The sequence below is a fragment of the Nematolebias whitei genome, chromosome 17, assembly GCF_014905685.2.
Source record: "Nematolebias whitei isolate Nwh7 chromosome 17, NemWhi1, whole genome shotgun sequence".
NCBI classification, from domain to species: Eukaryota; Metazoa; Chordata; class Actinopteri; order Cyprinodontiformes; family Rivulidae; genus Nematolebias; species Nematolebias whitei.
In genome coordinates this window covers 36,275,136-36,291,634 of record NC_056514.1, presented here as the reverse complement: position 1 = coordinate 36,291,634, position 16,499 = coordinate 36,275,136, and the positions used below count along the sequence as shown (strand labels likewise).

The window sequence follows — 16,499 nt, the reverse complement described above, 5'->3', positions numbered from 1 at the left end:
TGCGTGAACATCAGGATCCTCCATCTGCCTAAAACTCAAAAAGAATCAACTGCTGAAATGCCCCGATGCAAACCGAGAGGCCAACCCTCTGCTTCGTGAATCACTTCCTGATTTAGAGCTGTGGTTGTAGACTTATTCCCATTGGTGGATGCTTATTTTTGCTGTTCGGTTTGGACAAGCACCGTAGATTTTGCTGCCAAGATGAAAGACCCGTGTGTGGGTTTGAGTGTAAAGACGAGGGGGAAGGTTTAACTGCGTAAACGGTTCGTCTCTGCAGGATCCAGGTGAACGATCTGATTGTGGAGGTGGACGGGACCAGTTTGGTGGGAGTCACACAAAGCTTTGCTGCCTCCGTGCTCAGGAACACCTCAGGAACTGTCAAGTAAGAGACGCTTTGAATCACCTTCCCTCATCAGATGCTCCTTTAAGAGAAACAAAACAACTAGTCTGTCTGCCACTTTACTGGTTTCTGAGATACTTTAGTCACCTGATGGAATATTCAACGCTCCCCATGTTTGTTGTTTATGCTCTTATGTCTTATTTATAATGTTTTCCTATGTCTTTATGCATTTGTGTCTGTTAGCAAAATATCTCATGAACCACTGAACAAGTTTTGAGTGAACTTGCAGGAGGTAATCACTACGGTGACCTTGAGGTTCAAACAACAACATTTGAAAAAAACGGAATTACATTTCAAAAATGCAATTACATTAAGCCAAACCGGAAGTGGTGAAAACCGGAAGTGGTGGGGGGAAACAGAATTACATTAAGCTAAACCAGAAGTGGTGAAAACAAGGAGGGTCCAGACCGGAAGTGATGAAAACCAGAAGTGGTAGTGGGGGGGGGGGGACGTGGCCACACCGGGAGTGGTTTTTGGGGTGGGGGTGGGGGGCGGAAGTGGTGAAAACCAGAAGTGGTGGGGAACGGCCGTGGCCAAACCGGAAGTGGTTTTTGGGGTGGGACGGAAGTGGCCAGGCCGGAAGAGGGAAAGCCAGAAGTGTTGGGGGGGAAAACGGAATTACATTTCAAAAACGCAATTACAGTAAGCCCAACCGGAAGTGATGAAAACCAGAAGTGGACAAAACGGAAGTGGAGAAAAAACGGAATTACATTTCAGAAAACAAAATTACAAATTTTAGTTAAACATCTTTTTTGTTTACTTTTTTTAAATCATTTGATTTGCTGCGGCAGCCCGGTGGCGCAACTGGTAGAGCTGCTGCCTCTCAGCGAGCAGGTCCTTGGTTCAAACCCCGGTCCAGGGGCCTTTCTGGGTGGAGTTTGCATGTTCTCTCCGTGCATGCGTGGGTTTTCTCCGGGTGCTCCGGTTTCCTCCCACAGACCAAAAACATGCATGTTAGGCTGATTGGTAACTCTAAATTGTCCCTAGGTGTGAGTGAGAGAGTGAATGGTTGTTTGTCTCGTTTGTCTCTATGTGTCCCTGTGATGGACTTGCGACCCGTCCAGGGTGTACCCCGCACCTCGCACAGTGATTGCTGGACATGGGCACCAGCGACCCCCGTGACCCAAAATGGAATAAACGGGTAAAGATAATGGATGGATGGATGGATGCTTTGCTGCTTCTCTGTTCCAAATAATGTTTCTTAAATTTAAATTGGATCTGTATAATATGTCAAACTGTTTGTGTAGATGTTGACCTTAGGAGGTATAACAGAGGATTCTTCACGTTTATATGTATCATTTTGTAAATTGAGATTATCATTTGCTCTTGTGTTCTACAAATAAAGTTAAAATATATATTGTGTTTTTTTTACCACTTCCGGTTTGGTCACATGTAATTCTGTTTTTCAAATGTTGTTCGTTTAAACCCCAGGTCCACCTTAAATCACAGAATGCACATCTACAGCTGACTTAAGTTTTAGAGTCAGCCAAATTCAAGATGGCAGCCACGGCCAACTCACCTTAAAAACACAAACATGGCCATCAATTTTACAAACGCGCTAAATTGTGGTGTGGTCATAGCTGAAAGCTAATCATGACACATGCTCGATTATGCAAGACTTTTACTTCATACTTTAGCCTTAGCTGTTGGGCGTCAACCCTGTTTGTCTGTTAGCAAAATATCTAATGAACCACAAGGTGGGTTTTAATGAAACTTTTAGGAAATGATGTTTGGGTGTAGATCTAAAACTGTTCAACATTTGAAGCCAAGCCAATTCAAGATGGCCACCACAGCTAACCAACATTAGCAAACACATAAATGGCTATAATGCAGTCAGTTTTACAGATACTGCCCTAAAATTTGGCACGTTAGAAGCTGAGAGTTATTCACAACTCACACTGAACTTTATCTTGCACATGTTTTTTTAATTTTTTTTAAAGAGTTGACCAAAGCAGCTTCAGACATGTCATTGCATAACATTTAAATTTAGCCACCATTAGCATGCTGTGCTAACTTAGTAAAAATAAAAACCTCATTAAGTCGTGTCTTTTAACTGAGTGGAGTTGAGTCATCAGCATTCTTCGCTTCAGACGTGGTTTCCTTTTGATTTTTCTTTGCACCCTCAGCCCGTCGTACACGCAGGCCCGGCTTCTAACCACATCCTGCCCACTCAGTTACCCAGACTTCACATTTAAATTGCCGGTCTCACGGGGTCATGATTATAACCTTCCACATTTAGGAGCTCCTTTTCGAGGCGGTCCCAAAGATTTCCCCACTAAAGTCTCAGAAACAAACGCAGTCCGCACCGTCCAAATGCCACCGTGCTATTTACAGCCGGCGCTCTTTGGAGCTCCTTTTGTTATCCGAGCTCATTCATAATTCAGGCTTTAGAGGTCGGTGCTGATTCTGAGAGTTGCGTGTGACTTATGAAGATCAGAGGCCTCCACAGATCGGCTCATACATTATAGATCTTTGCTGCAGAGACGGCCAAAAGAGCCATTTATAAAAAATAAAAATAAAAAATAAAAAATAAAACACGTCAAGAAGACAAATAGCCTGGGACAGGAAGTGTGTTTGTGGTGCATTTAATTACCCGTAAACGCTGCGGAAAATTGAAAGACAGCAGCATCTGGCTTATTAACCAGCTGTTGATCTGTGATTCAAAATGATTGTCTCTGTTTAATGTTATCTGTAATTTGACAGAGATTTGTGAGGGAGCATTTAGCGTCTGCAACGACTTGTTTAATGAACTACAAGAGAGGCAGCGATGAGGATTTGAAGAAAAGGTCTTTGTTTGATTGTAAACAGGAAGCGATTTTCTCTCATTAGACTGCAGTAATACCTTCAACTACACCAACTCAGGAAGGCTGTAGTAGTTTGTCACTTATTGTACTTAAAGCTGTAGTTCTGACCTTTTCAAGTGGAAAGGCTATGAAAAATAACATCTTACCTGTTGTAGATGGCTCGTTGAAAGCACCCTTTTTATTGTTTGAAAAAAAAAAAAAACAACAACCTTGCCCCATCTCCTTGCTCAGCTTTGGAATAAACGTTATAAACTAAAACGTGGTTACGAGCCGTTTTAGCTCCTTCGTATGTACATGTGCACTCAGACCCCTCACGTGTGTCCACAGGTTTGTGATTGGCCGAGAGAAGCCGGGCGAGCAGAGCGAAGTGGCCCAGCTCATCCAGCAGACACTGGAGCAGGAGCGCTGGCAGAGGGAGATGATGGAGCAGCGCTACAACCAGTACATGGACGAACAGGAGGTCAGTGTTCCAGAGGACGAGTCTTCTGATGGAGGGTCCGGCTGGAATCAGTGAGACGAGAGAGGCTGCAGCATTCTGCTTCGGCTGCATTCGAACGTGCAGAACTGCAGTCAGACCTCCTAATGTTAGAAATGACATTTAATCAGAGAAGGTGCTTGTATGTGAAAATGCAGTTTGAACTCTGAGTGCCGAATGACTGCTAAAATTTGCTGAAGAAGCTAAAACTGAGTTGTTGAAGCTAAAAGCAGCAGCACACTAGATTAGCTAAAAGAACAGACTGCTGACTAGATGCTAAATGGAGCTAAATGCTAGCTAAAGTAGCAAAATGATAACTAGAGTGTAAACGTAGCAAAAGGCTGTCTGAATGTTCAATGTAGCAAAGACTAGCTAGAAGCTAAATAAAGTAAAATGCTAGCTGAAAGCTAAAATAGCTTAAATTTGCAGTGCTGTAGCTGAAAACAAAAAGTAGCTAAATCTAGCTAAAATTAGCAAAACAGTATGTAAATGCAGGGCAGCACGGTGGCGCAACTGGTAGAGCTGCTCCCTCTCAGCGAGAAGGTCCTTGGTTCAAACCCCGGTCCAGGGGCCTTTCTGGGTGGAGTTTGCATGTTCTCTCCGTGCATGCATGGGTTTTCTCCGGGTGCTCCGGTTTCCTCCCACAGACCAAAAACATGCATATTAGGCTGATTGGTAACTCTAAATTGTCCCTAGGTGTGAGTGAGAGAGTGAATGGTTGTTTGTCTCGTTTGTCTCTATGTGTCCCTGTGATGGACTTGCGACCCGTCCAGGGTGTACCCCGCACCTCGCACAGTGATTGCTGGACATGGGCACCAGCGACCCCCGTGACCCAAAATGGAATAAACGGGTAAAGATAATGGATGGATGGAGTATGTAAATGCTACATGTAGCAAAAAGTTAGCTAAAAGAACAGCCTACTGACTAGATGCTAAATGGAGCTAAATGCTAGCTAAAATAGCAAAATGATAACGAGTAAAAGTTGCAAAAGGCTGTCTGAAAGTTCAATGTAGCAAAGGCTAGCTAGAAGCTAAACAGAGTAAAATGCTAGCTGAAAGCTAAAATAGCCAAAAAATTGCAGTGTTATAGCTGAAAACAAAAAGCAGCAAAAATCTAGCTAAAATTAGCAAAACAGTATGTAAATGCTACATGTAGCAAAAAGTTAGCTAAATGCAAAAAGTAACAAAAGGCTAGCCAAATGTATCAAAATGCCAACTGAAAAAAAAAAAAAGATATCAGAATAGTAGCTAAAAGCTAAACAAGCAAAATGCTAGCAAAAATCTAAATGTTGGCTAGATAAAAGTTCAAAAAGTAGCAGAATGGTAGCTAAAAGCTACAAAGTAATTAGAGCAATGTTCTGGGAAGAACTAAAGAGGTCTCAGTGAATTTCTATGATGAAAATGTTTGTACATAATTTTTTTTTTAAAGTATAAAAGCTATAAAAACAAACTTTACCCAATTACTGTATGAGCTGAAATTTTTAAATATTTGAACAGGTAAAATAGCACAAAGCTAAATAGATTGCAAACAATGTACTGAAAATTTAAAAACTTTATTTCACTGCTGCAACATAAACATATGAACTCATCTCTTCACAAACTTTAGCTGAAATAAAACCCCTAAAAAGGTTTAAAGACCATTTTAGTTTGAACACACACACAAAAAAAAAAAAAAACGGTTAAAAAACAAGGTTTGTGTTTGACGTCCTCACTCTGTATCTTCTTAGTTTCTCTGTAGGATTATGACATTAATCTGACGTCAGCAGCAAGTGGTAAAACCATCTAGCGTGCACGATCATCATCATCATCATAAGCTCAGATCAGAAATGGGGCCAAATCAGGATGATTCAGATTTAGTCTCTTTCTGTTTTGTTAACCAGGTGACAGAAATGTTCTGCTCATGGATTTGTGCTCACCACCACCGCCCTAACCCCCAAACTGGGTTTGTTTGCAGATTCATGGGTGGTTCTAAAAAAGCTGGAGGTTATTTTAATGCAAAAGTCAGATATTTGTTTGATTCTTGCACCACCTAGTGGCCACTTGGAGCTTACACTCAGAAATAAGTGATTTTAAGGGGTTAAATTTAAATATTGGATATTAAATGCTAATTTATTCACTTATAAAAAACTAAATTCCAATATATAGTTTATAAATGAGGGCCCAAAGTGAATAAAAACTGAATTATATCAAGTTATTTAATCGTTTTGCTACATGAGTGCAGTTTACTGTTGTCTTTCTGACTTGATTCTGCTCCCTCACTTTTTATATGCCCTCCATTGTCCATCCATGAGGAATCTTACTTTTTATCGTTGAAGTTTTAGTTTATTCCTATAATCTAGAATCAACTCGCTTTAAACCGTTTTTGGTCTTCTTGTGTGATTTTTCTTGCAGGGCGGTGAATACGGCACAGATGAGGAGGAAGATGAGGATGAGGAGGCCAGTCCGCCGTATCCCAGCGCCATCGAGGTGTTTGACCTGGCAGAGAACGAGGACATGTCCCCTCTGGAGACGGACCCCGAGAAGCTCGCCCATAAATACAAAGAGGTGAGACGTGGCTCTCACGGCGAAGCGTTTCATCACTGAGCTCGTTTCCTTTGATGCTACCGACGTTAGCACCAATATTTCAAAGATGACTTTTGCTCTTTTTTTAAAGCTCCACATAAAACATGCTGTGACACAGGCCGAGATCCAGCAGCTGAAAAGAAAGGTGAGCCTGAAAATCTGGACACCGTTTTAAAAGGTTATTTAAAGAAAGGTGAATAAACAGGACGTGCGTAAATGCTGAGTCAGCACAGTTGATTTCCTGTTTATAGTTTCTTCTAATATTTAACTTTATTTACTTTTTCTTTCTCATTGGTTTGAAACGAGAACTCATTAAAATCTAAATTCATCTACGTCAGCATACTTTTTATTTTTAGCATATAGCATTTAGCTAATTTAGCCACTGTTTAGTAAATTGTACATTTTTATGTTCTGTTAATTTTAGCTAATTTTAACTTATAGCTCAAGCTCTAATTTTGTTGTTAATTTTAGCTTTTGGCTACCCTTTCAACAATTTATGCTTCCGGATACTGTTTAGCTCATTTTAAATTTTAGCTAGTGCTTTACAGATTTAAGCTTTTAGCAAGCTGTTCTAATTTTAGCTTTTGCCACCTTTTTTCTGATTTTAGCTTCTATTTTTCAAATTATAGCTTAATTTTTTTTGTTGCTTATTTTAGTTTACATTCTTTGTTTCACTAATTTGAGCTTCTGATTTTCTAATTAAAAAATTTAGCTATTATTGTACTGATTTTAGCTTTTAGAATCTATTCTAATTTTAGCTTTTGCCACCTGTTTATCCAATTTTAGCTACTCTTTTTCAAATTGTAGCTTTCATTTTTGTCTTGCTTATTTTAGCTTACATTTTTTTGTTTCACTAATTTGAGCTTCTGATTTGCTAAACATTTAGTTAGTATTTTACTGATTTTAACTTTTAGCAGCTGTTCTAAATTTAGCTTTTGCCACCTGTTTTTCTGATTTTAGCTACTCTTTTTCAAGTCATAGCTTTAATTTTTGTCTTGCTTGTTTTAGCTTACATTCATTGTTTCACTAATTTGAGCTTCTGATTTGCTAATTAACATTTTTAGCTACTGTTTTGTAAATTTTAGTTATCTGTTATGCAAATTTTAGCTTTTAGCTGCTATGTTGTGTTTATCTTTTAGCCATCCTTTTCTAATCATAACTTTTTCATTTTTAGTTGCACATATTTTAGTTTGTTTTGATCGTTTCACTTTTTTGAATGAGCTTCAGCTTGTTTGTTTATTTCAGCAAAGTCTTTCAGCTCTCAGCGTTCGTGCTGCTTTTTCTGTGAAAATGAAATTTCCCCCGGTACGTGCGTTCATTAGTTTGTTTGTTTGTCCGAAACATTTGTGCACGTTCGTCTCTGCAGCTGCACCACGCGGAGCAGGAGAAGCAGCGCTGGCGGATGGACAAAGCCCAGCTGGAGCAGACGCTGCAGGAGAACAAGGAGCGGATGGAGAAGCTGGAAGGCTACTGGATGGAGGCTCAGAGCTTGTGCCAGGCGGTGGACGAGCACCTGAAGGAGACTCAGACCCAGTACCAGGCTCTGGAGCGCAAATACAGTAAAGCCAAACGCCTCATCAAGGAGTATCAGCAGAAGTAAGAGTCTGACTGCAGAGATTAACAACTGAGTCAAACAGGGAGTTTATTTTGGATTTTGATTTTTACAGGGAGATTGAATACCTGAAGAAGGAGACTCAGCGTTGTGCACAAGTTGGAGCTGAGGCCTCCATTTTGAAGGAGGAGTCGGGACAACTCCAGGAACAGGTAGAGGAGGCGACTCCACATCAGTCAACATTTAACTCGTGCTGGGAGTCGTTCATCTTCTAGTTCTAGTCGTTTGGTCAACCGCTGGAACAACAACGGCGCCGCAGCGACGTCGTATGATCTCACGAGCCGTCGCTTTCGGAGAGCGTGTTGTGAACAACCGTCAGCTCGAAAGTGACTCGGTTGTAGACATTTTTAGTGTCCGTAAACAGCTGTGTGGATTTAATTTAAACTTTTAGCAAATATTCATTGCATTCGGAGTCAACCCAGTTCAAGATGTCTGCCATATTTTTCGCCGTACACGTCGAACCGCCCTATAAGTCGCATCGGTCCAAATATGTCTAATAAAGTGGACAAATCCATAAATAAGTCACCTTTTTTTTTTGCCTTCCCCCCACATATGTTGATAAATAGTTTTGAAATGTGGGTCCACACTCGGTGTAAACAAAGCTGAATATTCCGCAACCCACCTGGAAGTCTGAGTCACTGCTAGGTTTAATGTTTGACCTTTTTTCCCCCATCGCTTCGGCTGTTTCTGTGGGTATACGTGTGGTTGTTGGCAGCTGGTGACTAAATTTAATTCAAGGACATGCTTCTTACTTATGAGTTTTTAATTGATCTGATCCTCAAGACGTTGCGATGAGCACCTTTAACGTTATTTTCTTTTCCCCCCAGGTGGCCGATCTGGAGTGCAGGGTGGAGGAGCTGAAGTCCGAACCTTTATAAGCCTTTTTTTTCCCGTTCCGTGTTAAACTTTTCCGGATGAAGCGGCGTGTCGTTGCACTGAGCTGCAGGGTATCTGTCTCCAACACGAGCCTGGTCGTATGCTCGGTCCTTTGGCCTTGTGTTTCAGACACTTTTAACCTCGTTTTTCCGTTGACACCGATCAAAGGAGGAAGTTTTGTCGTCTTAAGGACAAACCGTTGAGTGCTAAATGTATCATTCTTCTTCAAGCCCCAGATTTCAGTATTTCTTTCCTCTTAATTTGTTGTTTTGTGACCAACCAAGCATTTAATTGCCAAAAAAACAAAACCTTGTTTCCGTTTTGTGCCCAATATTTTTTTCCCTTTTTTTTTTTGTTGTACAGGTGTGATACTGTGTTTTAACAATCATTTTAATTTGTAAAAATACATGTATGTACATTTAACATAATGTAAACGAGGGTTGTTGTACATTTTACGCGACAAGGACGGACATTGCACTGAAGACATCATCACGGAGGAAAAAGTGGGAACATTTTTTTTTTTTACGTCTTCAAAATCTTAGAAACAGTATCCCAACCTTTGTAGGGGTCTCGATACATAACCTTGCTGCCTACCTTTCAGAAGTGTTTGTGCATTTTTTACACTAAACCTCATCGACAAGTGATCATTCCTCTGGTTTCACCCTTGAATCTTTGGAAAAAAGGACCTCTGAGACAAACCTCCACAACCTCTGTGCCACAAAACTCCGTATTTCCCCCTCAAATGGATGTTGTTAAAGACTTGTGTAACCGGAGTTAGGACTAGATTAACCATTTACAGGACTGTGCCGTTAACCAGCAGCGTTTTACGTCTTGAACCAGCAGCTGCACCTCGACACCGCCGTGTGTAGCACATGGAAAACCACTGCCAGGTTTCTACCTGTTTTCAAATGAGTCTTACTCGTTTCACCCGTCATGCCAGGATGTTTGTATAGTACAGGTTGGACTTCATTTAATTTTATTTTTTTCTCGATTAACGTAATATTTATAATATAGTCAAGGTGGAAATGTGAGCTAAAAATCTGACAGGAGCAAAGCAAAAAGTAATCAAGTAGGCAAAACAGTTGGTGTCATGTTTTTAAAAATGAAACGTAGATCTGGGTGACTGAAAACAAAAATCTAGGATTATATGAATTTAAAAAACAGGCATGGTTATGACTATTTTCATAAATATTAAGGTGCACATGCTTTGCATTGTATGTTTTGTGGAATAAATGGTCAACAGTGATTGTCGGCTTGGTTTTTATTTCAAAGTTAAACTCCTTAAAAACAACTAAATTACTGTGCAAAATTTTTGAAACCACCACAAATGTATTTATACTTTGCATCCAGGAATCAAGACTTAACAGTTTGAATGTTTATGAAGCATTCACACTATTGTGATCCATTTTTCTTCTGTACATTTTCCATCATCGTTCTCTTTCCACAGTTTTCAAGCTATTTCAGCAAATCGTAAATCCAAACGTTCCGCTCTTTCAGGACAATCCTGCTATGACTTTTGGTATTGGTGCAACTTTAGCTTTTAGAAATATTTAGCCTTTTCTGCCACTTGTTTTCTTCATAGAAAATGAATTGAGCTAATTTTTCATCCTTCAAATCTTTAGATGTGTTTACAACCTTTTGCTGCTCCTTTCACATTTTGTTCTGCTTCAGCTTCCTTGTGCAAATTTAAAATTTTCAGCTACTTTCAGCTGTTTCGTGCTCCCTTCAGATTCTTTCTGCTAACTACAACATTTTTGGGTACCACTTTACAATAAGGCTCCCCTTACGGATGGCTAATAGTTTATAGATACATTATTAATTCCTCTATAAACACTTTATAAATCATTAATAATTGTTTATTTTGCATTAATTAAGGGCGACAGAGAGACAAAACTGACCGGTTTGTTGACACACACCTGTTCACCTACACATTTCATCTAGCGTTGTTATATTAAACATTTCAGACTAAGTTACTACCTTGTAAGCACAATAAGCATTTGTAAACCTAATTTTTTTGGATATATTAGTTGTAGATACTTATATTGCAGGGATAAAGTACATTATATGCCAAAGATTTAGGTTTACAAATACTTATTGTGCTTACAAGGTAGTAGTCTGAAATGTTTAATATAACAACTCTACATGAAATATATAGGTGAAGAGATTTGGTTCACTATTTAGCAACAAACTGGTCAGTTTTGTCTCTGACACCCTTAATTAATGCATAATAAACAATTATTAATGATTTATAAAGTGTTTATAGAGGAATTAATAACGTATCTATTAACTATTTATTAGCCATCCGTAAGGGGAGCCTTATTGTAAAGTGGCACCATTTTTGTGCTTCTAACTTTCTGCTAATTTCAGCTAATCTTTAGCTGTTTTATGTTAATTTTAGCTTTTTCAGCCAATTCCACATTTTTTTTGGCACTAATTTAAAAAAAAAAATTTCAGCCTAATTCAACAATGTGCTCTCTCCACTTCCTTCAGGTAATTTCAGCTCCTATTTGTGCTTATAGCTACTATTCTTTTTTGTTGTTGCAAATGTCATCTTTTTCAGACTTTCCACTTTTTTGGGCCCAGTTAGGCACAATTGTGCTCTCTCCACTTTCTTCTTGTAATTTAAGCTTCTTTCTGCTTTTTTTTTTTTTAGCTACTGTACTATTCAGTTGTTTCTTGCAATTTTTTTTTCCATTTCTACTTTTTGTGCTCATTGCTGCCACTTTCAGCCTAATTAACTTTTTTCAGCCAATTCCTGCATCTTATGCTCTTTTCAGCTTTTTTTCTAGTTTCAGCTACCATACGTTTTAGCTGTTTTGTTCAGAATTGAGCTTTTTCAGATAATTCTACATTTTTGGAGCTAATTTCAGCTTCCACTTCCTTCTGGTAGTTTAAGCTTCTTTCTGCCTTTTCAGCCAGTTTCTGCCAATTTTAGCTTTTTTAGTTAAGCTTTTAGTTGAGTTAGGCAATTTCCTAATTTTTGTGCTAATTTCAACCTAATTCAGCAAATATGTATTCCTTCTGCTGATTTAGGCTTGTTCTACTTCAGCTACGTTTAAGCACTTTTGATTTCAGCAGTTTTTTTCCATTAAGCATTCAGTTTCTCTAGTTATTTTCTTTTAAAGTACCTTGATAAACAGTTTTCTTGTCTTTCGGTTGGTTTTCTGTCCATTTCTTAGAACACCTGAGATTCACCACCCTCGAGTCGATCGCCAACAAAACCGGTTCGAACTTTTCTGACTCCCGACCCAAACATGCACCAAAGTTGCAAACGAGTCAAAATTGCAAGGATATAATCATTTTATTTGCTAATCATGTTTTGTGACAAAGCTTATGTAAACATTTTTTTTTTAATTACCACAAAAATATGTTTTTAATCGTATTTAACTCATTTCTGGAAATCATTTTGAGACCCGTCAGAATGAACTTGTTGGAGTTTAAATACAATTTTCTGCCAGTCAAACTGTCAACTTTGGTATTTACTTCAATATATTGAACAAAAAGAAACTGAGGGTCTGTGATGAACTCCTGGAAACAAATTGCTTAAAATTTCTATTAAAAAAAAAAAAAAAAAAACTTGTTAAGGCTTGCATTTCACTTTGCTGCAACTACGTAGTGAAAAGCATTTGTGAGCGAGTCCTCAGACGTCCCTGAGGGATCTCCATTTCTTCTCTCGAATCGCAGACTCTGTCTTCTCACAGATTTGCGGCAGGCGTCTCCAGTCTGTCTCGAGCACTTGAGCTGTATTTGAACACCTGCACCTGCTCTCCAGCAGAAAACACATCCAGGTCTAAAAAAAAAAAATCACTTTTCTAGTTTTCTCAAAATTTGGAGTTGCAGCTCAGTGAAATACGACCTTAAGTTTTTGTGCTGACACAAAACTGTCTCAGCTCTTTTAGGACTATGACGGAGTAGTTCATACGTCAGATGAACAGAACGATCCTTCTGGAAGAGAAGTCGGGTAGTGGATGGAAAATAAGTGAAAAGAATCAAAGACGCCTAAATGATCTACAAAAGATTTTGCGAAAACAAGTAATTCATTATACTCCTTTAAAACAATTCTGAGATATTTTAGAGTATTCACAAAGTCCTGATAAAGGGATGAGTCTACGTGTGCACCTTCTGAAGGTGTCTCCTGAGATGATAGTTTCTGGAAAAGCTCTTTCCACAGTGCGTGCACTTGAACATCCTCTGCCCCAGGTGCAGCATCTGGTGCGCTTTGAGGCTCTGCGGGCGGCTGAAGCACTTGCCGCACTCGGGGCAGCTGTGCGGCCTCACGCCCGTGTGCTTCCTCTCGTGTCTCTTCAGGTCTCCTGACTGGCGGAAGCTCTCGCCGCAGTGGGTGCACAGGTAGGGCCTCTCCCCCGTGTGAGTCCTGAGGTGCACGCTCAGCTGGCCTTTGAAGGAGAAGCTCTTCCCGCAGTCGGGGCAGGTGTACGGCTTCTCGCCCGTGTGGACGCGCTGATGCAGCTTCAGGCGGTATTTATTTGTGAAACTCTTCCCGCAGTCGGTGCACAAATACAGCACCTTCAGAGAGTCGGCACACTCGTGGCATTTCAGTCCATTCAAGGTTTTATACGCAACGCCACAACGCAGACATACGTGTTCTCGCTCGTACTCCACCTGCTGGTCCGTCTGGCTGTCGTAATCACCGGTGGACAGAAACTTCATAGGGTGGTGCCTCTTGATGTGCTTCATGAGGTAACTCTTCATGGTGAAGGAATACTGACAGAAGGAGCAGGCGAAAAGCTCCGACGTGCAGCGATACTTCATGCAGGAGTTGCCTTTCTGATGCAGCGTTAGCCTTCTGGCCGTGGTGAAGCTTTTCTCGCAGCGGTCGCAGCTGTACAGTTTCAACTTCAAATGCTTCACCTGTTCGTGTCTTTGCAGCAGCTCTAACTTCTGAAAGGTCGCCCCGCACTGTTCACAGTTAAACGTGGTCAAAGTGCAGTTGTGCGCTTTGAGATCTTCTGGGTTTCCGTACGTCTGTTTGCAGTGGTTGCAGCTAAACCACTTAAATTTGACCAACTTTGTGCCCAGTTCAGAGCTCCTCTCAGCCGGACTGGCTGCTCTGCGTTTCGATGCCACGAGCTTGGTCAGGGCAGAAACGTTCAACACCGCTTTGGCACGCCGAGGTCTGTCTGAGGGAACGGTTTGGACCGAGTCTGTGGTTCCATCTTGAGCTTCGGCCGAGGCGTCGTCCGAGTGCAGCTCGTTTATGTGCTCCTGAAGGTCGTCCACTGAAGTGAAGGACACGGAGCATTCAGCGCAGCTAAACGGTAACGTGGCGGCATCCTCTGGATCCACGTTTACTTCCTCCCTACATTTGTTTTTCTTCTGATGGTTCTTTAGATGCCGTTTCAGGTCGTAGCTTTGGCGAAAGCATTTCTGGCACATGGAACAGGCATACGGACGTAGACTCCCGTGGGCGATTGCTTTGTGCTTTTTTAAGGACGCCTCCTTTGTGAAGCTCTTCCCACAAAGCGAACAAATGAGCTGAAATACTTCAGCCTCGGAGGCTGAAGTATTTGCAGCAACAACGTCGAGGGGATTTTCACTTCCATTAATTTCCTTTATAGATTCCACTGCTTCAGCAGACTCTAAATCTTCTGCTCTCTCTGCCTCGGCGAGGATTTTCTTCCGTTTCGGGGCCTTTTTGACAGCCTGCTTCCTGTGAACAAGCTGGTGTCTAATTAAGCCAGAGGCCTGGCTAAAACTCCGCCTGCAGTGCGAGCAACAGTAAGGCCGCTTGTTGGAGTGGACAACCAGCTTGTGCCTCCTGAGGTGAGGCGTTTGCTTGAAAACCTTGCCGCAATCATCACATGCATTGGATTTAGCAGGATCCGTTGATTCCACCACCGCAGAGGCTGGACAGTCGTTTGAGTCGGCATCAGGAGCGTGCTCTTCATCATCAGCTTCAAAGACTTGAGGCAGCGTGTGGAAGTATTTTGTATGTCTCAGGAGGAAGTCCTCTGTGGTGAATGTGAGCTGGCAGCTGGAGCACAGGTACACCGGGTTCGGCACAAATGGAGTCCTCTCTGCAATTTGAAAAGAGAAAGTTAGTTCACTGTAAAATTACACTTCGTGTGTAAAAAGGAAAAATAAAAAAAGGTACCTGATTTATTCAACTTCAAAACCAACAGCTGAGCCCAAACTTTACTGAACTGGGTGTACATTTTGCTGCTAGGCCACACGGTGAGCTCATCTCCATCGTTTACCGAGCGGCAGCAGTGAAAAAGAATGCTGCCTTTGCACTGAACTGCCAGCAGGTTCGCTTCCTCAACATTACGAGCAAAGTTAACGTACCTGAAATAAGAGAAACGAGAGACGGTTTAGAGCTAGAGAAAGCTTGATTGCTGGATGACTAACAATTTGAGTTAAAACAAGCAGAAAATGTAAAATCTACAAAACAAGCTAAAAACATCAGAAGAGTAGCTAGAAGCTAAATGCTGCAAAATAGTGGCTAAAATTAGGCAAATTGTAGCTGAATGTTAGTTAAAAGCTAAAAATCAGAATTGTAGCTAAACAGTTTATGAAGAAAATTGTTTAAAATGAAGATTAATGGATTTCTATAGAAATTTGTATTTAGTGTAAGTTATAGCAAATATTCTGAAAAGTATAAAAGCTACAAAACCCAAAAATCAGCACACTATTCCCATTTAAGCTGAACGTTTTGATATAAGAACAGTCAAAATAGCACAAAGTATGTGAAAGTAGTTTGCAAAAAGAAAAACTGAAACATAAATGCTGACTCAGCATTTACACAACTTATTAAAAATACTAAAAGTAAAAAAATGTAAAATAGGGGACCAGTACAGTAGCTTCCAGGTTAACAAAGTGAAGCTAGTAAAAATGCATCTTGCATGACATGTTTGATGGGAAAAGCCCAAATGGGATTCTACAGGAGCCTTTAAGAAAATGATCACACTTCTCATTTGACAACTCACTACTTAAGTTTGTTTTCTTGATTATTAATAAGTCTATTTTTATTTCAACTCATTATTCCTATCAGACCTAATGGCTCTTCTTTTACTCTAGTATAAGAAAGCACAGAGCTTGAGGAAAAAGGTTTTTATTCTGTTGAAGTTGGTTCATATTATTGCTGATTTTGCTGTCCATGTATTTGAATTACTGAAAGCTTTTTTCTCCTTTCTGGCTATACAACCCAACAAACAGTACAGTTACTCAGATTGTATTACTTCATCCAGTTTGAGGAAGAATCCATGGCAGCATCAATATACTCATACTGGTCTTCTCCTTGGTAAATCTGCATAAAATTACAATATTAGGACGATGTACACAACGTGCAACAAACAACTTTAAAGCTGAAGTTAGGACCTAATATCACAAATGGTTTCAGTTTAACATATATTTTACCTCCCAGGAAAAATCGCTTGCCAAGGCATTTTCCCTTGATGTCACTTCCCCCTCATAAGGTCCAAAATGCATTCCTGGAGACACCACTGGTCCGTGATTTATAACCCCCACTCCTGCGCTAGGAATACTAGATCTACCGATCATCAGGCCAAAAGGTAAGGTGAGGAGAGCTCGCTGAGGGACGCCCAAGCTTGTTGGAAAGTCAAGAATAAAAGATGGACTATTGAGGTCATCAGGATCACTCTGTTCCTGGAAGAGGATTAGACACTCCTCGCAACCTAAAACAAAATACAGTCGACTTAACATTGATCATAAACACATTCAGTCAACCTTTAATTATACAGGTTAATCCCATTGAGCCTCAGGGACTCGTTTACAAGAGAGACCTGATTTT

General features: G+C 40.5%; 2 protein-coding genes across 2 annotated transcripts in view; one reads left to right on the top strand and one right to left on the bottom strand.

Moving 5' to 3' along the window:
* ppp1r9bb (protein phosphatase 1, regulatory subunit 9Bb) overlaps positions 1-9,027 on the top strand; it is a 32,337-nt gene extending 23,310 nt beyond the window's left edge. The window contains exons 5-11 of the mRNA XM_037691537.1: positions 278-382; positions 3,532-3,664; positions 6,070-6,222; positions 6,332-6,385; positions 7,607-7,836; positions 7,908-8,004; positions 8,680-9,027. Of these exons, the coding sequence (XP_037547465.1) occupies positions 278-382; positions 3,532-3,664; positions 6,070-6,222; positions 6,332-6,385; positions 7,607-7,836; positions 7,908-8,004; positions 8,680-8,730 (823 nt within the window). The 3' untranslated portion in view covers positions 8,731-9,027. The remainder of the gene's footprint in view (positions 1-277; positions 383-3,531; positions 3,665-6,069; positions 6,223-6,331; positions 6,386-7,606; positions 7,837-7,907; positions 8,005-8,679) is intronic.
* Positions 9,028-12,713: 3,686 nt separating this feature from the next.
* prdm9 (PR domain containing 9) overlaps positions 12,714-16,499 on the bottom strand; it is a 6,998-nt gene continuing 3,212 nt past the window's right edge. Inside the window, exons 4-7 of the mRNA XM_037691202.1 lie at positions 16,106-16,383; positions 15,928-15,995; positions 14,844-15,034; positions 12,714-14,766 (exon numbers count right to left, since the gene is read on the bottom strand). Coding sequence (XP_037547130.1) covers positions 12,836-14,766; positions 14,844-15,034; positions 15,928-15,995; positions 16,106-16,383 — 2,468 coding nt within the window. The 3' untranslated portion in view covers positions 12,714-12,835. The remainder of the gene's footprint in view (positions 14,767-14,843; positions 15,035-15,927; positions 15,996-16,105; positions 16,384-16,499) is intronic.